Source organism: Puntigrus tetrazona, chromosome 10 (genome assembly GCF_018831695.1).
Source record: "Puntigrus tetrazona isolate hp1 chromosome 10, ASM1883169v1, whole genome shotgun sequence".
NCBI classification, from domain to species: Eukaryota; Metazoa; Chordata; class Actinopteri; order Cypriniformes; family Cyprinidae; genus Puntigrus; species Puntigrus tetrazona.
The window spans coordinates 6,580,608-6,601,433 of NC_056708.1; the positions used below are offsets into that span (position 1 = coordinate 6,580,608).

The 20,826-nt window shown below is 38.6% G+C and overlaps 1 protein-coding gene across 8 annotated transcripts; it reads right to left on the reverse strand.

The window, feature by feature from the left end:
• Nucleotides 1–13: 13 nt before the first annotated feature.
• On the reverse strand, nucleotides 14–20,784 carry nsd3 (nuclear receptor binding SET domain protein 3). Of its 8 annotated transcripts, none has more exons than XM_043250552.1 (23): nucleotides 20,477–20,784; nucleotides 18,231–19,270; nucleotides 17,940–18,099; nucleotides 17,333–17,487; nucleotides 16,653–17,246; nucleotides 15,181–15,283; nucleotides 14,976–15,067; nucleotides 14,543–14,588; nucleotides 14,264–14,394; nucleotides 13,974–14,099; nucleotides 13,474–13,600; nucleotides 12,459–12,656; nucleotides 12,194–12,373; nucleotides 10,381–10,530; nucleotides 8,621–8,777; nucleotides 6,812–7,014; nucleotides 6,584–6,696; nucleotides 6,197–6,466; nucleotides 5,487–5,603; nucleotides 5,259–5,400; nucleotides 5,072–5,178; nucleotides 4,674–4,878; nucleotides 14–3,560 (listed from the first exon to the last, which is right to left on the reverse strand). In XM_043250552.1, exons 2-23 carry the CDS (start codon nucleotides 19,224–19,226, stop codon nucleotides 3,274–3,276), a joined length of 4,659 nt encoding a protein of 1,552 aa, XP_043106487.1. In that variant the 5' UTR covers nucleotides 19,227–19,270; nucleotides 20,477–20,784; the 3' UTR covers nucleotides 14–3,273. The 8 variants fall into 8 exon arrangements, with proteins under 8 accessions (XP_043106487.1, XP_043106492.1, XP_043106485.1 ...); XM_043250557.1 differs by having other exon boundaries at nucleotides 10,381–10,404; nucleotides 18,231–19,273; XM_043250550.1 differs by having other exon boundaries at nucleotides 18,231–19,273.
• Nucleotides 20,785–20,826: the final 42 nt, after the last annotated feature.

The window sequence follows — 20,826 nt, forward strand, 5'->3', positions numbered from 1 at the left end:
AAAGAAACACTCGAACATTCATTACAGTTTATTGAAGTCAAACCAGGCAAGTCTGAAAACGTTTAAATCTGTGGAATGTTGCTTAAAGTACTCTCAGAATAAATTATGAATTCTGAAGAAATACATCTCAAAAGTTGGTCAAATAAAATACAAGAAATGTACAAAATGTTTCTAGGTTCACAAACATTCAGAAGCAATATTACAAGCATTCGTATGACACTACAATATAATGACAACGGAGTGTTTTTTTTTTCCTTTTTCTTTTTTTTAGCTGTCGACTATGTACAGTTGATCAAGCATCATTCTCTTACACAATGCAATGAAACAGGCTACATAACATAGCCAGAGAAATTTCTATCCATGAGTAGTACATCATTAGAAAACTTGGAGAGGACATACATTCTACCCAAGCCATATCATTTAGGATAAGTTTTATTCAGTTGGAGTGTGTAATGTGATTCAATGCGCATGGTGAAAAATATTACAATATCACATTAATCTTTACACAAACTCTGTAACTCAGTAGCAAGAATTAGTAAACAGTCTATTTAAAAGGAATGTGAAATCAGTACACAGAAATCAAAGTGTAAGCTGGTAGGACACCACCTTTAGTAAATTTAGTTAAACAACACAAAGAACATGCTCGGATAGCACAAAATGATAATGACAACTTCAAATACACATAAAAAATGTACACAAAGTACAGTGCACTGACACCAAACACTGGAATCAATGGAGGTAATACACTTTTTAACATTTGATGCGGCGAAACCAATATAGCAACAAATCAATTACAGTCAGATCAGTGATTGAACCACTGCATAAACAGAAGAAAAGGAAATTTCCACGAGGGTTCAAACAAGCCGTTCCCTAAAAAGTCATTGGCAATTTCTTGTGATCATCTATATATGATTAAACATGTAAATGAAGGCCAAATAAAGAAACAAGTAGAAGTAAAAAAAAAATAAAAACAAGTATGGTACCGACAGACACCAGGCAAAACATGTGCTTTGCATCCTGCCAACTGCATTTAAAAAAAACCAATATGCTAATTTTCATTACAAACGTAAGGGCAAATATTGGTGTTTCTGGAACAAAAGTGCCTATGACCTCTAAAAAATAAAAGCTATATAAAAATAAATGTAAACTATAAAAATATCACATATCAGAAACAGAAGCCCGTTTCTGCCACAGAATATGTATATAAAAAAAAATGTGAATCACTTCATAATTTGAAAATTGAAAAAAAAGAAGTCAGAATTGCGAGATGTGAAGTTGCAAGTTTGCATCTCACAATTCTGTCCAAAAAGTGAGATTTTTTTTTTTTTTCGTGGCAGTAACAGGTTTCCACACAAAAGAGACCCGAAACGCCTTCCATGTTTCAAAGAAGCAGATGCAAGTAAGAGCATACAGTATTTTCATAAACATACAAATCTCAGTTTGGCAGTCAAATCGTCAGAATTCCTCAAATTTGCCGTCGGATGCAAAAATCCAGTACAGACATCCGCGAATAGCACTCCATCGTGAGACGCGAAAGATTAAAAAAAAAATAAATACAGACTCGAACGAAGGCGTAATGGACACGATTCAAGTAAAACGAAAACTTGCAGCGCTTTCCCTCCTTTCCTTTCTTAAAGTGACAAACATACTGGTGGTGCCATCACGTGTAATACTTGTACTGTGGTCTATAAAAACGTTCATGTGAAATGACTAACGAGTAAGTCTACAAAGCCCGTGTGCCGAGGCCGTCGAGATTCGTCGATTCTTCATCCGTGCAAACTGTGGCACAGCGCGACCGCACAGCTACCAGTAACAAGAGAGTAACAGCTCCACTTTACAGCACAGGCATCAAAGCTATTGAGTTTAAGTAGATTCACATCAAGTACAGTCACAGAGAGGATTATGCTACACTCTGCCGTAAATCGTACACCCCCCCCCCCGTCCCATGTCACATGACAGTTCGGTTTCGGCGAAGCGGCGCGCGTGAACGCGACCCCGAACGAACGGAAACCGATGAGATAAATGAAAGCGTGCTGTTAAGGTACGGCTTTGGTACCTTTTCCGGTGAGTCTCGACTGTACAGCAATGCACTAGGCGTATGAATCTCGGCTACCGAAAACAAAACGTGATGATGAATCTAATTATATTTACACTTGGGAAACGCAAATGTAAACAAAAAAAAATGGACGAAAAAAAACCAAAACACATTAATTAAAGATTGTACTCACAGTCTTACAACTAGCGCTGCTCAGAAAAAATGATACGGGCCTCGTAGTTGATAAACGCACCGGCACCTGTTCAATACTCACAATGGTAAATATTCGTTTAAGACACATGGCAGTGTGGGAGTATATGCGACTTAACACTACATCATCAAACGTTACCGTTTGTACACGTCAGAACTGATCTTCTTGGGTGACCGATAGTTATTTCTAACACTTATGAATTATGTCGCGTCGTTACTCGATGGACTGAAAGGTGACGGCAATACAGCACCGGCCAAGCAATAATGCAGTTTCGCTGACAAAAAGGGCACATTTACAACAATACGATTAGTGATATCAAATTGACTAATACAGATGAATAATACTGTACATTGTGAATGGATGTAAACATCGACATAAATATATTAATGATTATATATCTTACAAATCACAAACTCACTGGAATGGGGCGGCAGTTGAACAAACCTCGTATGTCTTTTGAATCACTCTCGTTTTTTTTTGTTTTTGTGGGTTTTTTTTTATGTTAGCACGACAGGTTCATATTCAGAAATGTAGTGAAATCCTACCGGCGAGGGGGCGAATGGTCGCGCCCGACACATATTACAACAGTCTTTGCTATTTACATGAGGTACATAAATAAAGTTCTTGGTTTAAAGTGTTTATAGAGTGTTTTTAAGTACCGTAGATGTGGAAACTGACTTTGCCACTGAAAGGCGTTTTTGTTGTTGTTTTTTTTGGCGAAACTGAGCACATCTGAAAAACAGTGAGAACTAGCTGTGAAATTTTGCTTATAAAACCAGAAATGGGTAGCTTACGTTGTTGTAAGCCCGTATGAATTTGACATGAGGCCGTAAATTGTGATATGTTCCAAAAAATTCATACCAGCTGCTGTAGATTTGGAATGAATCGAACCAGTTTATCAAGTCCACTCGGTTTAATTGAGAAGTGGACCCAGCTAGCCGCATGTATCTACTCTACGGTTCGTTGTAGTTTGACCTTTCATGCACTTTGATGTGGTTTTCAATGCTTCCTCGGTGCTTTGGCCCAATCACTCCCCCTCTCCGCCCTCGTCATCGTAGTCTTCCTCCTCGTTGCCGTCCCCCTCCTCTCCGGTTTCGAGCGGTTCTTTCTTTACAGCGACCTGGCTAGGGCTAGCCTGAGGCCCTAAGGGTCTCTGGGGGTCGTGGTTCGAGCAGCAAGGTCGGTTGTCCAGGGCAGACGCTACCAGCTGTCCTCTCTCGTGCTCTCGGCAGAAGGAGGCAGGGCAGAAGTGGCAGAAGGAAGCGGCGGCGCGCTGACACACATTGCACTGATGCCAGGGGCATTCCCATCGCCCTGACACACACAGAATACAAATCAATCATAATACAGCTAAGTGGCTGAAGAAAGAACTTTTGCTGGCGTCTCATTGCCAGTATCTTTCTAATTAATCAGTTAAGATTTGCAAAATCTCATGCTGTCAATTTTTCTTAACATATATAATGTAGTTAACTGGGTAAACAGCATATCTGGAAAAAAATCTGGGCTGTGCAAAAATTTTTATATGATAAACATGCACGTGTCGCCAGTAAAGCTGGTTCTTTGATTAGTAGGAAATCTTCATCAAAGGCACAAATTCTAAACATTTTCAAAGACGTTTTTAAATGCTTTTTCTAGCTGTGAAGTATTTACAAAAATAATGAATTCATAACTTTGAGGGAGTTGCACAGCATTACATTTTAATACTTGAATGGACAAAAAAGGTGGCATAAAAATGCTAAATAATTTCAGATTTTATGAAACTTTAGCACAGAATTCAGACTCTGCATTCTTTATGTTGGTTGCACCACATAAATGCAGAAACACTGAATAAATACATTTTAGAAATATAAAAAAACAAACATTTGTAAGTATTACTTAAAATCAGCTTACGATATTTTAAATAAAACTGCTGTTTTACCAAATAAATCAAAGGGTTACGCCAAAATAATTCTTTTTTTTCTTAATCATGATATCAGGACAGCTGTATCACCTTTTAAACTTTTTATAAATTTAATATGCTTTAAGAAAAAACTAAAAATATATATAATTTTCATTATAAAAGGGGTGTGTTCCAGCCATTTTATCTATAAATAGACAATTGCTATGTATAAAAAAAAAAATTAATCTATACATACATTCAAGGGCTGGACAATATATTAACTGGTGCTCCATTTGATAACAGCTGATATAGATTTACATGCTAATCAAAAATCTGGCTTTACCAACAAGATGGATAGTTTATCCATCCTTTTTCTTTGTGGTTCTCAACATTTAAGATTTAAAAGTTTACATTTTCAGTTTCAGCATTTTAAAATGAACATTAAAACAAGAATGCTCCCAATCCCAATCAAGCAAGAGGTCGCATGAATTACTACGAAATTACCTTAAATCGCTGCCAGAAGGGCTAGAGTAACAGACAGCACATACCGTACGGAGGTTTGGTCAGGTGGAGGCAAAGGAGATGGTAAGCCTTCGGACAATCTTTTTTGTCACACATGACCAGCTCTCCTCCCTCTCCACAGCAGTAGCAGTAATACTCATGGGTCTGTTTGCTCTCAGCCTTCAGCTTGCGCTTCTTGGGCTTGAGTTTAGCATTGCGCACCTTCTCTTCTCTCTCCATAACCACCGCACTCTGCAGGAAGTAAAACAAGGTGTCAGACAAGACACTGATATGACGATGGATAAAGGAATAAAAGAGAAAGGCTTTATTCCTCGTAAAAAAAAAAAAGGCTCAAGCACACTCAGGTATAGGATACTTTAGAGAATCATCGAAGGTTCAACAGAAAATCGTGGGTGAGCACTTCGTGTCCTTTTGTCTAAATTACCTTGGGCTTGACTCCAAGAAAACCACTACAGTTCTCGGACCCACAGTGGCATGATGTCCTCCCATTACCCAGACAGTCCAGGTTGTAATTAAAGGTCAGCTCTGTGTCTAAAAAAAAAAAGATCTTAATTAGCTTCTCAACAAAGGCTGTCATTTTTTTTTTCAAAGATAATGCAAATTGTTCTAACCAGCAGCGATGTCACACAAGGTAAAGAGCCCTATCCGCACATCTCCATTTATGGTCCACTTCTGAGTCTCACAGTTTGGACTGCAGCTGTGGTTCATAAAGCGTGACAAGTTCCCTTTGGGTCCAGCGTCAATCACACGGTCCTGAGGAGCACAGAAAGAGCGACTTCAATACAGCCGAGACGACGTCGTGATGTTACTTGTACAAAGTAAACGCGCAGCAGTGATACCTTTGTGAGGGTCAGCATGTAAAAGTTGGTCACATGGTTCTCGTTGGCATGTCTTATTCGTTGCTTGCACTCCTCGGAGTCGATTAGTTCGCCCACATATTCCATGACAAAATCACCCTAAACACAACCAATGTCCCAAGATCAGTAAAAATAAACATTTTATGTAATATAATGAATAAAGGTCTAAACCAAATGTTCTTCACTGATTATTAGGGATGTAATGATATCCAAATCTCATGAAATAATATCTCAAGATGAAGTTCACGATGCAATATTTATTGCAATATAAAAAAAGAAGAGTTTTGTTCATTTAACGGATTCTGTGCCCAATGGCCCAAAAATGATTAGACTACTTAAAATCTACACTTTTTGCTCAGAAGACCTATAGTTTCATATCGTTATGTGACCACAATAATATTAAGACCACAATATTGATAATACTGCTACATTCCTGCTCATGATTTTTTTTCAGTTCCAATCATTTCAAGTCAACTGAATACCTACATACAATTATTTATTTTTTCATTAGTTTTTTTGGTTTCTGTATTTTTCCAGTTAATAATTTGAGTGTTTCACCTTTATCAAACCAATATTTTCATTTATCTAAGTAACCCTGGAGCATAACAGTTTAAATGTTTACATTTATAGCAGTTTAAATGTAATTAATTACAGACTCTATGAACTTTATGATCATTAGTGCTAACTCTCACCTTTTTGAGGTCCTGCTTGGTCTTTAGGCCCCATCCTCGGCCGGTCGTCTTAATGACCTCAGTGTCGGGGTAGAGGCGTTTGGAGAAGCACTGGTTGTGGCAGCGGTCACCTGCGGGACAGACCTGTGGGTGGCATTCATACTGCAGCATGCGGTTCAGGCACTGGGAGTCCTGGCTGCACGGACGCTCGTCTGTGGGTTTGCAGTTGCAGCGTGGGATCTCTGAGAGGTCAGCGACGTGCACCTGCACCTTCCCAACTGGCTTATTGGACTGAGGTGAGAAACATGAACAAAAATATAGAGTTTTAACATGAAAGGTAAGGGAGGGCCATATTGTAGAACCACACAATAAAGGTTTTGAATAAAGGATTTGAACTACATTCTGTACCTTGATAAGTTTGTATGGTGGGGGTCTGCGAGAATTGCGCTCCTGTTCGAGGGCCTCCTTAGTTTCTCGCTGTGCTTTTAACTCCTGGAACCTTTTTGCTGCCTCCTCAAGTGCTTCACATGCACACAAATACATTTTGAAGTCAATTTAGCTTAACCTTTATTGGGGACGTGATTGTTACGTCACACAAATCTAATAGAACATCTCAGAAACGGTCTAGTATCTTACCTTTTTTAAACGTCTTATTGATGCCAACTTGTCCCTCTGCAAAGTTCTTATCGCTCTCAACATACGGGAAAACTCTGCCCTGGTTTATCCAGTAATAGTCATGGGAGCCAAAGAAAAAGACTGGAAAGTCGCCAATGTCGTGCTTCAATGTCTGGATGTTGGAGGGAACCAGGCGAGGGTTGCATATCTCAGCTGGCCACCACCTACACACGGTTCAACATCAGCATTACTTTTATCGCTTATTCATTGGTCAGTTAAAATTTAGACTTCATCTTGTAGGAAAACAAACCAAAAATACTGACGATGCAGCCGGGTGTCCAAATATTAGAAACTATTTGTACTCTTTGCTACATATTAGCGATAGCAAAATATCAATAGCAACACAGCTATGAAACACACACACACACACACACACAAAAAGTTACTTTAAAAGAAGGGGTGACCTATTCCATGAAGTTCTAATACGGAAATACATTAACATAACAAAAGATGTTTTTTTGGACTTTTTTTTTTACTTTTTTAAACAACTCTTTGCCTGGTTAAATTCAGCATAAAGACGTGACGCTACATACAAACTAGATTAAATTATGCCTGCACAAGTATTAAATTATACAGCAGGAATTTGTGTAAATGCATTCATGCCACCTCTGAGCAGCATTAAACTGTCTGTTTAAATATACTTAAATGCCACTTCAGATGTGCTTTTGTGACACCTCTGCAGTATAAATTTAATGGTATAAAACTATAAAGTTAAAACTGCTGTGTAAACCTTTGAACAGCATTAAACATTCCAAGTCCAAAAAAAAAAAAAAATGCATCAAAAGAAATTAAACTCTTCTCTGTAAACAAGTCAGAAATATACTACAACGATTTATAACAGTCTTAGAATTTTATATTTTAAATTGCTATTCTATTATTACATTCTGAATATTATTTTTTAATTGTGAAAAAAAAGTTTTTTTTTTTTTAATATTCTACATTTTTGTGACGTCACATTAGAGTTGAAGATGCCTTTAGTTTAGCAAAAGATATAAGGATATAAGAAACACGCCACTCTTATCTTTGATAAGCTGCAGTTAAAAGAGTTCTGCCAGTCCCAGGCTGAATGGATTTGAAATGGTAAAACTCAGCTGTTTAATATTAAAGTTGGAAAATTAGCCTATATTTTCAAAAAAGTGGTGTGTTGCTTTAAGGCTTATGTATACATAGATGAATATCATGCACGATTATTGCCAACATTTAACAAGAAATGGCGCCAATGTGAACGTGTACATCAACGCACAAATGTTAGGCGTAAAAACTGCCTCCGGTAGTTTTTTCCTTTAGGTTTGTTGCACCGCTTTAAAAGCTGGCCAACCAATGAGATTGTCATTTTGTTAATGTGCCTGGAGCTGGTGAAGTCACAGTAAAACACCTCTTGGTGGTGCTCAAGTACAAAACGGTCTTACCGAGCACACATTGATACCAAACGACAAAGAGGAAGTAGGTAGACGAAGATGATGCATCAGGGAAAGACGAATGTAGAGGTATTGTCCTCACTGGTAGGTGAACACATAGGGCTTTACGACAAACGTGACAGTGACGTGAAAATCTCAATTAGAGGGAGATATCATGGAGAGGAACTGCAGATCGAATAGCATTTCTGTTTTTCATTAAGGGCCATCTAATGTCACCACCAGTGAAAATCGCTTTGATATGAACACAAAGACAAGACAAGACAACTGTTGCAGATTAACGTGCGCAATAATCATCCCAGTGTTTAGGAAGCTTTAGGACAATAAAATACTTGTAACAGTTCCACGGACATACCTGTAGTTGCCCAGCTTGACCCAGACTATCTGCTTATAATGTGGTTTCTTGCCGGCTCGGCATTCCCCACACAGCCACGTCCCCTCTGGCATCTCCATGTTCAAGCACTCAGGGTGGAACGAGGCGGGACAGGCCTCACAACACAACAGTCTTCCTCCTTTTTGACAAGCACACACACACACATAAACACACAATCGAATACACAGGCCCACAGTATCACCACATGCTTGTCCATTCCCAATAAGGCGGTATTCCGCAAACCTCATCCATGAGCATGTCAGAATCAGACAGTTATGTGTCCTCTGGGATCGATATAGGACTCCGAAATGCTTCAACACATACGTCTAGATTTTAAAGGCCAATTTACAGTTCTGTTTGACGTGCTCAAAGACATGGTTTGATGACTAACACCTTTCAGCATTATGTTAATGTGCTTTCTTGTGCCGGGTGATTTAATAAGCAGCCAATAGTGAATGATCAGAGGGGGGCACTATGGGAAACATGCAGTGATGCACACTGACTGATCGTCCGCATTAACATCACCTGCTGTACACTAGCAGACACGGAGCAAGTATTTTGGATGGTGTAACTTAAAACGCTTTCTTTGACTGACAAGAAAAATACGGCAAATAAACACTGATGGAGAACAGCAGTGAGGGCCCACTTTGGCTCCGAAAGCATTCATTTTTTCTATAGAGATTTAAAAAAAAAAAAAAAAAAAAAAAAAAAAAAAGGAACTGAAATTAACTAGTCCTGAACCAATCCAACCAGCTCAGGAAATTACTCACAACTACTCACTCCAAAGAATCATTTAAAAAAAAAATAAAAAATTTAAAATGGGGGAAAAAAGAACAGCATAAAACTGTAATAATTTGAGGTTCTCACAATTAAAAAAAGTTGGTATAAACTCAGAAGTGAGAAAATAAACTTGCAATTATGATAAAAGTCAAACTGTGTGAGATGAACTTGCAACTGCAAGACAAAAAGACTCACAATTTTGTGATTAAAAAAAAATTGCAATTACTTTTTATTCTGTAGTGGTAAAAAAAAAAAAAGGGCGAGAAACTCTGAAGTCTGAGGAAAAAAGTCAGAATTGTGAGATATGAACTCAGAACTCCGTGGTTATTTCTTATATCTTTTTTTTCTCAGAAATGCAAGAAACAAAAGTCAGAATTGTGAGTTGTGAATTTATAGTCCGTGACAGAAAAGGGCTGTACAAGGTTTCTTTAAGCAGTTCTCTATAGACAAAATGAATGGGATTTTTTGACTTCCAGGACCCTGCTGTTGGCTTTATTAAAATTGCCATCCAAAATATGTTTATGTTTGGAGGGTGGTAGGGTATAATTGTGCTCAAGCAAACAGAGAAACGGGACAAAGTAATTTAGAAACAATCCAAGCAATTAATGCTAAGCCAAAAGCGCGTTACGGACTCAGAATAACAAGTTAAACCTAGTTAAATTGACAGGAATAGGATTGAGGAACACAGAGATTTAAGTATTATGCCAACTTAACCATTTTATTTCTCTAAACAATATCCCAAACTAATTGAAATATAATGCTATCTGATTTTATACTGAAGTGCAAAAAAAATATCTGTGTTATTTCAAGCCCACTATGTGAATTAGAAGCAGCGTGAGGGTGTAAAATTACGAGCAATAAAATGATCCCAAAAAAACCCAAAATAAACAAAAAGGAGCAGTAAGACAGCTGTGAAAGCATACAGATGGCAAACTACATAAACCAAGAAAACATGATTTTACCTTTCCCAATATTCTTTTTGGTAGCTGACGAAGAAGAAGGAATCATAGGTAATTTCATCAACTCAGCACGATTTGACTCAGTCAGAAGGTAGTGCGACTTAAAGGTATATGAACTTAATATGGTGTCAGTATGGTCGTGCACTAAAAGCCCTACACGAGACAAACAGGAAAAGTCATGAGTAATGAAACTACCCATGATTCCAGAAAACACACATCAGGAAAAAAATGACACGTGATTAAATAAGTAGTCCTGAAAAGAGAACACAAAAAACGAGAGTCTTAAGAGGAATACTGCAGTGTTGGAGTGGGAGCTTTAGAGAGTCACTGGATAAAATGTTAAATATGCAATAATCGTGTCATTTGATTCTCTGTTTTTAATAGTAGCCAGATGTTAAATGAATAATTCATTCAATACAGCTATTTATTCACCCTCATGTTGCTCCAAACCCGTCTTTCAGTGAATAAAGAATCTAATTTTTGTTTGTTTTGCTTTACCTTCAGCTTCAACAGGCAGTACTGGGGTCTGATTCATATAGACCATTTTTATGATAGGTTTATGATGCTTTTACGTCCTTATTTGAACTTGGAACTTCAGCCATGATTATTTGCTACTGCATGAGTGAGTGAAAGACAAAACTAGAACTTTCTTCCAAATTTTGCATGTTTTGTTTAAGAGAGGGTTTGGAACAATATGGTGTGAGTAAATGAAAGATTTAACTTTGTCATGACGAATATTGTCTGTGAAGACCACGCAACTGCTCCCACACCAACACAGACTATCCAAATTACTGCAGACAACAAAGATGGTTAAAGTAATGACCAAAATTCAGTTTATCATTACCAGTTAGTTTCTTGAGAAATTAGAAGTGAAAAGGTTTTTCTATAAGAGTGGGAAGGCGTTTCTGTTCCAAAACTTAAAGATGAAATCAATGATACTCATTAAAATTTGCATTCTGAACAAAACATCTGGCAGGAAGACACCGACACTGAGTGGGTTTACATGTGCAACAAAATGCAATCAAAAATCAGTGCCTATTCATGAATGAAATGTAAAAACAACTTGGTTTTACAGGCTTATTTATTAACTGCATCTAAACACACTTACTGGCATTAATTTAGAGCACTATATATATATATATACACCAGCAATTGATAAAACTTACAAGTCCAATATTAATCTTTTAATGTCTAATTTTACTTATATGTAAACATCAACAATAATAATAATTATAAAAGGCCATAATCTCTTTATTTGTGAAAAATGATACTAAAAATCCTCTAGCGCATGATTGTAAGAGCTTTAAAACTGGATGATAGTTTTACCATTTAATAAAACAAATAACTAAGTGTGCATTAATTGCTCACTGGAATGTCTTAAATTACCGACAGGTTTTTTTTTATCTTAAAAGTTCAACTAAAATTGAATCTCAGTCCTTCCCCAGAAGAATCACAGACAATTAAAATGTTACTAATTAGTAGGAAACAAACATGATCTGATGGATCACGAACACACAGTACATCTTAAAGTGAAGGATTAGGTGACAAGAAAGAAAGTCACATTAAAAAGTGCCTAACTCTTAAAGAGAAGGAACATCGAACGTTACAAAGGACGACACCAGAGAACATTAAAATACTGATGTGGTGAGAAGGTTGTTAGAAAGTGTTGCATTCACTAATTGCACTAGTGACAACTTGCAATTTTGACAAGGACCCGTTTAAATGCCTTTTAAAGTACGAAATACACCGAATACATCTCAGTAATTATGGCTTTAGCTATAATACGAGGCACGAAGACGGTGAGGACCAAACGTACCTCGAGCGCAGATGAAACACCAGCCTACGTTTACAGGTGAGGAAAAGTGTCCGTTCTTCCTTGAACTGGAGTGGTTGCTACATATGATGATGTGGGGCGTTATCAACACGCTGCCAGCCGCCACACAGCCGTCTCCTGTGTGATACGCCACCGGACAGCGGATACATCGCATCATACGGCCTTGTACAGGGAGAAAACGAAAAGGAAACTGAAATTGCTTCTGTAAAATACAACGGTTAAGTCAATCTTTTATATATATATCTACCTTTGCCAGCTTTGTGAAGGTCTCTGTCGAGACAGCATGTGGCACAGCTGTGCTGAGGGCAGCGGAGGCCTCTGGTATCGGTGGTGGTGCCAGTGTACTTGCGGGCACACGTTTCGTGATAATAGCGGCCACAACCGTTCACCGAGCACCGCTTCACGTCACCCTCCTCCACCTTGCAGGAGAAGCAAGAGTGCGACCCTGGGGAAAGAGTCGGCCACAGATTACTAAACAGGAACTGGTAACAGAGAAGATAATTAATGAACTGATCAATGCCATAATTGAGTATTGCGCTTGTGTAACAATATTACAACTTCTTGTGATTTTTGTTTGCTTATCAAAAGACTAGACAATGGAATGTTTTGGATTATACCCTTAAAAGAGAGACCAAAAAAAATGTATCACAGGAGCACACACATACGCCGTGCTTATTAAAAGTACCTCGCACCATGAAACTTTCAAGCACCAAAACCCTGAACTTGCACATGAATATAATAAATGTCAAAATATTTGTGAAATAAAATAAAAGCGCTGGGTTACTTTGCATACTGCTTTAGTCATGTTTTTCCCGGCAGTGTGTGAAATCCGAGGGATTCAAAACGTGAAGGTGCAGAAAGAATTCTGGAGGAATTTCACACCGGCTAGAAACGCAGAACGTATATGACATTATCAAAGCATGAGCTAAGGAGGACAGACGGCTCTGCATGCTTTCAAATCACTCTGGCGGTACTCTGATCTCAGAAGTCAAAAGCATTTTACCTGATACATTTTGCTCTCTGTCGGAATCGAAAAGTGCTAATTTCCCCATCACCACCTCTTAGGAAAAGTTTAATAATTAAATACCAGTCGATTCTGAGGTAAGTCGATCGATTTTTAAACTGATTTAAATAATATAAGTGAATACATTTTTTCTCCCACCCCTAAATGTAACGCTAGAAATAAATTACAGAGGGATGTCTCTATAATTCAGTTTATTAAATAATACCATTTAGGAGCAATAGGTTGTAATAACGCTTACCTGTCTTACACTCCTGACACAGTTGTTCTCCATCTGTTCCTCCGTTAGATCCTATACACTCTGGATGAAACAGCCTGTTACAGTCTCCTTCACAGCTCACCAAAGAATCCCCAAATGTTTCACAGACCTAAGAGATTTAGAGAAGAACCACAACAACAGATTGCTGCAATACCTGAAAAAAGTCGGACAAAATCTGTTTTACATTTCTGTTTCTATTTGTCAAAAAATATTGGTTTTCACCAAAATATGAATCAACACCAATAATTATAAGAAACGCTGCTTGAGCATCAAATAAGCAGCTAGATAAACTAACGGCTGCTGCTTATTTGCAGGCACTGGAATAAATTACATTTTGAAACATATTCATATAGTTATTGTACATTTAAATACCAATTCACAATATTACCGATTTTACTGTTATAACTCCCGTTTATCAAAACGTCTAAACAGTAGTTTATCTAATGTCTTTGCATATAAAGTCCAGTGTTTCTAGAGCTTACATGGCAGACGGTGTCCTTTTTTGAGGAACTTCCTCCTTGACGGGAAAGGCTGGAGTCAACGGACTGCGCATCAGATCCATCAGCGTCTAGCGTAGCGGGGCTGTCCGAGCGCTTCCCAAATCCAGACTGAGGGATGCAAATGAATGCAAAAATGTGACTTCACAAGCAGAACCCATTTGGCTACAAAACCCGATAGATATTTCAAATAAACAAATGTGTTATAATAATAATAATGTAACCAGATGAGGAGTGTACGGCTAGGGTGTCACTGTATTTGAGTGTAGTCTGACCTGTGGATCATTGAGGCCTCTGGAGTCAGAGTCAGAAGTGTCTCTGTACAGCGAGCTGGCCATCTCTACATCGGTAGAGGCTCTGCTGCGCTTCTTTAGTGGTTTACACGAGTCTGAGATCTCACTGGCACCTACAGGATTCAAACAGCATTAATGGAGAGGTCGATCCATAAATTCATTTACGGGCTTTTTAATCATTTAAAAAAAATAACCCCGAAGAATACATTTAAGAAAACCATTTAAATAAATGTAAAATTCATCTTGCAGTGTGTCAAGCACCTTTTTGTGACCCTGTTTTGAAATCCATTTGAGGTGCTGCTTCAGCCTGTGGGGACACAAAATAAGGCAATTTTATACGTTTTTTCGCTTGTTCAAAATCTTTTCATAACATACTCAGATATTCATAAAGTGTGGTTCACTTTAAATATACAGTAGAATGAATTTCATCCATTCATTTTATTTATATTTAAATGTGTCCATATTGTCTTTATTAACAACAAATTTGAGCTTTTTTTAGTGCAGAGTAAAAAAAATTGACAAATGTTGTTGGTTTTAGATTTAACTATAATCCTGATTACTATGAAGAGAAGAAAACAACACGATAATCACTTATTATTATAATCACATTCTTGCTGCACGTCCGATTAATTTAGTGAATTCTTTACTACGATTTGTATGATTCATGATTTGATATTTTGTTTATGTGCTCTACCTGTTCCTTCTTTACTTTCTTTTTTGGCACTGGTTCCACACTCTTCTCCGACTCGGAACGGCTTCGCACCGACCGGCGCTGCTGCTTTCTCTCTGATATCACACAGACACAGAAGATGTTTTCACAGATTAGATTTATACTGCAAAGGACATCATACCGTACCCGTACCGGAGTTTAACTCTGGTGAATAACAGCTCATATATACCTGTAGATTGCTCGGCGCTCTCCTGGTCACTCCAGACTAAGGGAGACGCAGCTCGCTCCTCTTCACTAGAACATGTCTCTGGCTCCGCTTTATCACTGGAGCCCTTTGTGGGATAGAATGAGAAACATAAAAAAAAAAAAAAAAAAAAAAATTAACAAAAACAACAACATACCAACAGATGCCTGGCAAAAACACTATTTCTTCTTAAAGCGCATGCATAAAGAGAGAACAGATCCCTAATTTTATATTAGCTAGCTGGTCTTTTTAAATAACTGTAGGCAGACACGTACATTAACTAAATGCATTATAGAGAATAAATAATATTTCAGAGATTAGAGACGTTAATTCAACCTTATATTATGCAGCATAGTTCTCTAGTTAGCACACACTGGTTTAAATGAGTCACACAGGAAAGCCAGCTAGTATTGGGAAATTCAGTGCAAAAGTACACAGATTTACAACATAATACTTAATACACTCGTATACAATTAGTACACAATTTACACTAGGATACAAATAGCATCCAGGGTCATTTTAGTGTTTTTGTACCATTGTGCTATTTATTAATATTCACAATTTTTGGTTTGTTTACCATTTTATTTATATATATATAATATATTATATATATATACATACACACACACACAAACATACACACACATTCTATTTTATATTATTTCTATTACTCTTTTTACTTCAGTTTTAGTAATTCTTTTTATTAGTACACTTCGTTTTAACATTAACAAGTTTACATTTTTCCAACATTTTCTATTTTTTCAAATGTTATTTTAATGTACATGCCGTTATAAAAACAAAATATAACTCAAATTTATAAATTACTTTTTAACTAAATTTAATTACTTTATTATTTTCATTGTATCCACCAACAAAATTCCACATGCAAACTCCACACTAAACGCAATTGAAACTCAAAAATAAAAATTATAATGATTAAATATTAAATAAAACAGTATCAGTGTAACTCCATTTGATTCATTTCATGAAAGGTTTGACTTAATTGCTAGTTTCTCAATTGTGAGCAACTACATATTTGATCTGAGAAATTGCAGCTATTAAATTAATAGTTCACCCAAAAATGAAAATTCTGTCATTGTTTACTCAGTCATTCCAAACCTGTATGAATTTCTTTGTTCTGCCAAACACATTTTTTTTCATGAAATTCAATGGTGACTCAAAACAGCATGTTTACTAACTTTACAAATTTTTATTTTTGGGTGAACATTTTTTTAAATGGTGTTTCACAGTTTTTTTTATTAAGCTTTACATGACAGTAATGGATGCTGCAATTATATTATTTACAATGTAGGTGATGGAGACTTATTACTAATCACAGAACTGCCTTTACTGATGACATGCGCATGATGACAGCATTCGATTATTTGCACAGCCCTACACACACACACACACACACACACATTCCCGTAAGTTCACTAGCATTTTTTCATTTCTACCTCAGGTGACTGAACCTGATCGCTGGGCCTCTCCTCACTCTCCGTCTTCTTAGGTAAGTCCAACTTTTGCTTTGGGAGCTGCCAGTCGCATTTGATGATCTCAACGTTTAGTTTCTTCATGGTAATAGATAATGGTAAAAGCTTTCGGGCTGCAGCGGTCTTCCAGGGTGTCCTGACTGGAGGAGGGGAGGGTTCCTTGGGGTGGGGGTCATGTTTTGCAGGGCTCTGTGGTTGTTCTTGGTCCATATCATCCTCTCCCTGGTTGGGAGATGATGTTTCTCCACTACTATTAATGCTGCACTGCCTCCGAGGCTGCTGCCTCCGAGGTATAGACTCTTCTTTCATTCCAGCACTGCCTTTAGAGCGTCTCTGCTTGCGTTCGGGACGGTTTTTAATGGTCACCCTAGGTGAGGTCACAGCGTCGGCAGCCGGAGCAGGAACAGCATCACCGGCATCAGCACCGGGTTCCTTGTCAATGTAGATGAAGGTGTAGTTCTCATTACGTTCTTCTCGTGTCATCTGCAGAGCGGCTTCTGCATGACCCACACCCACTTCCCATTGGGCACGCTCCTTCTGGGACTGAGGCTTCAGCAACTTTAAAATTAATAAACCACAGAATAAGTCATCAGAAATGTCCACAAGAAGAAGGTTAACCCATTTGAAAGTGTACAGCAGAATACCTTTTGTTTCTCAGTTGGGTTGGTTGCTTTCCGGAGTGTTTCTGCTTGCAAATCCTCGAACTGGCTTTCACCCTTGTACACCACAGTTCTTTTCTCATGAATCCAGGCTCTCTCAGGGACACTCCCAAAGAACTGCACATGGTATTCTTTAACACCTACCAGGAGCCATGAAATAAAGTTATAATAGAAGCATAAATTGGAAACAAGAGAGTAGAAATGCTGGCAAAACTAGAATACACAATACTATTCTCACAAATTGTTCCCTGACATGCAACTTATATGAGTTCAGAGATCGCAGAGATTGAGAAAACTAGAGCAATTCTGCAGATTTCAGGCAATCAAAGTTGATGATGCGCATCAGACTCCTGATTTTAAAACATCTAAGGGTTTTATATTCTAAAACGATTTTAGAACACATTGTTTTCATTTGTCCACCAGATTGGCGGACTACTAGCAATGTGTTGCTGCATGAATTTGTTGTGATTGGAGCAGATAAAAAGGCATTAAGTGCATGATTACTAGTTTATCATCTGTAAATGTTTTCAAAGACAAATATCATCTAGAGCAACCCAACCATAAAAATATGCACATGTAGCAGATGAATTACCTCTTTTATTAAGCCGTATGTGAACGTTTGACTGAGGGTCTGATGACACCATGCATGGCCACCAAGGATACGTCCCAACCTTAGCCCATACCAAGTCACCAATCTCATACTCTTGACAAGAGCCGGTGCTAGTGATGACCGAAGGAAAGTGCTTTTCGACCTAAACAAGAACACAAGACGGTCTTGGGTAAACAGGAACTATTCAGGTCTCATCAACTAGAAATTCGCAACACTTTTTCACATCTTCTGAAGTGAAAAGGGCTATAAACATATGAAGAATATTAAACTCACTTTCTGTTCCTTGGATTCTGCTTTCGGGCTTTTGAGGGTCGACGAGGGTTGCTCTTCTCTGAATGGGACATGACCTTCATTGGGCTGCAAGGAGTTTTGAACCACCCCTGACCTGTCCTCCACTTTGCATGGCTGCTGGCTCTCTTCTTCTTGACAAGCACCATGCCTGCTGCTTCTCTTTTTCCTCTTCTCTTTCTTCTGCTCATGTCTTCTTCTGGATGCCTCGCCGGCCTGAAACTCTTGCAGCAGATCGCCGCACAGTGAGGACTCAAACAGCTCCCTGCCGTTCTGATAGGTCTTAATGATCTTTATTTTGATCTCTGGGGAGCTTGTCTTTTTGGGAGTGTTGATAGATTGTGCAATGGGGTTGGAGACTGCGCTTTCTTGAGGTGAAAGAAGGGGTGGTGAAGAGGGCAAGAGCAATGGGGGAGGAGGTGGCAAGACTTGAGGCATTAGATGAGAAGCAGGAGGCGGGTGATGGTGGTGAGGTAACAGTGGTGGGTTTTGTGGATGGTGTTGCTGCTGCTGATGGTGGTGATGGTGGTGGTGGTGATGGTGAGGAGGATGATGAGGCTGGTGGTGGTGATGTGGATGAGGTGGAGGTGAGATGTGGCTTGGAGGCTTCTCCTGGACCACTGGTGGTCTTAATACAGTGCCTTCACCAAGCAGCAAACTGTGATCCCCATAGTTTCGTATGGCGCCGTAGCCATTAGCTGAGCCATTGGGGAACTGAGAGTACAAGGCAAACTTGGCCTGTTGCTCATAGGTACCTACGCCTGTTGGGTAGCCGTTTGTAATGACTGGTATGTCTTCAGCAGGGTAAGGAAAGCCAGACTCCAAAGGAGACTCAAAGTTTTGCTGTCCTCCATCATCTCCTGGGTCACTGATGGCTTCATAGACATCCTCCTGTCTGATGTTAGCGGAGTCAATAAGCTGAGGGGGTTGCTGAATTGTGTTTCCCATGATCCCTTGCATGAAAGAGAAGGAGAAATCCATTGTTCTGCTCCAGCATCCTTAAGTTTCCCTTTTTCTTACAGGGCCTGCTGAGACATTGGGGTAAACAGATAAGATGTGATTATGACGTAAAAGAAATGTCACCTCATTTGTGAAAAATTGCCCTGGTCAAAAATGTTTTAATAGGTGTATAAAAAAACTGAGACATAATGCGAGTAATACTATGCACAAATGAGTTTGTGAGGCTTTCAGTGCTTCTGCAACACCGCAAATCTTCCTCCCTGGGGATAAATTAAGTTTACTCCACTCCAAGTTATGCCAACTTTCCCTAATTCCTAAAAGGTAATGCAAAATTTGCAAAATTTGCACTGAAACAACACAGCTTGGATAGGATAGAATATCTAAGCATGCTTTATCTCAGTTTCTAATTTCACTAAATAATATTTTGAATTTTGAGCTTCTCTACTTTAAATTGTAAGTATGACAATGCCAGCAAGTCAAAAAATAAACAACGTTATCTGCCATAAAAACAATGTTTATTTGGTCAATTTAGCTTGTTTCGTCTGTCCAGTAAGAAAATTCTTAAAACAAGCCGTTAAAGACTTTCATTTAGTACACGACCCACATCACTAAATACCGCAAAACTACAAACGACTGTTTCTTAACAAACTAATCTAAACCCCTGTTTCATGTCAAAGAAACAAACCTGCAATGACCAGCAGCTGGCTAACATTAGCCAGCTAGCCTTTTCTGGATAACAAAACATACCCGATATAATCATGTTGTCATGTATAAACATACACAACTTAATGAAAACGCTACATGGGCCGTGAATTAACGAAATTAAGCTCTCGTGTAGTTAAAAACAGATCCTGTTTTCCCAGCAGCCTCGTAAAGCGGACCCGTATAATGTCGCTGCATTACATGAAAGGCGGCGTTAGCGGATGTGCTAATGTGTGTACATGGGGAAAACGCCAACGCACGTACTTAGACGTCTTATCATCAGGGATTTTTCCAAACACACGTTTTGTTTCAAAAACGGTATGTTTCTTGGTAGACTGGATCATGCGGAGAACCATAAAAACTGAAGAAGTGAATGCGAACATGCCAACATGGCTGCCCGTGCCCCTTTAAATCAAATTGGCCAGATTACATTTCCATCAGGAAAAGGTGTGATGAAAACCAATGCTTTATTGTTATCAAATACAGAAATGCATGCAACGCTTGTTTGGATTCAACGCGATATTATGAAACGATGCATCGAAACAACGGTAGAATAAAAGCGTCTGTACCTTCAGCGTGTTCCATTCTAAACAAATACACCAAATAAACTGGATTCCCGCTGCAGTTAACATAAATATATCAACACAAAGACCTATGACTCCACGTTTCTTAGATCTAATCCGGTGTGTGGAAAAAATGGGGCTAGATCAGTCGTATGTCGATCCCCATGATAGGATGTGTGGCTGTGGAATCGGGAGAGGCCCCGTTTTTTTGCGGGATGCTCCTGCAGACCCAGGGAAATTTGGCTCCCATATATTTTATTATAGCCGTCTCCCTTCCTCTAGCTGTAACAAAAGCCCCTCTGCTTAAGGCCTGTGTCTCAGCGCCAAAATAAAATCTCCCCCATTGGCTGTGCTGC

Coding starts and splice junctions, on each gene's coding strand:
- nsd3 (XM_043250552.1), bottom strand. CDS start 19,226: ATGGATTTCTCCTTCTCTTTCATGCAAGGGATCATGGGAAACACAATT. Junction 14,100..14,263: donor GAGGCCTCAATGATCCACAG/GTCAGACTACAC, acceptor TGCATCCCTCAG/TCTGGATTTGGGAAGCGCTC. Junction 6,697..6,811: donor CAATAAGACGTTTAAAAAAG/GTAAGATACTAG, acceptor GTGCATGTGAAG/CACTTGAGGAGGCAGCAAAA.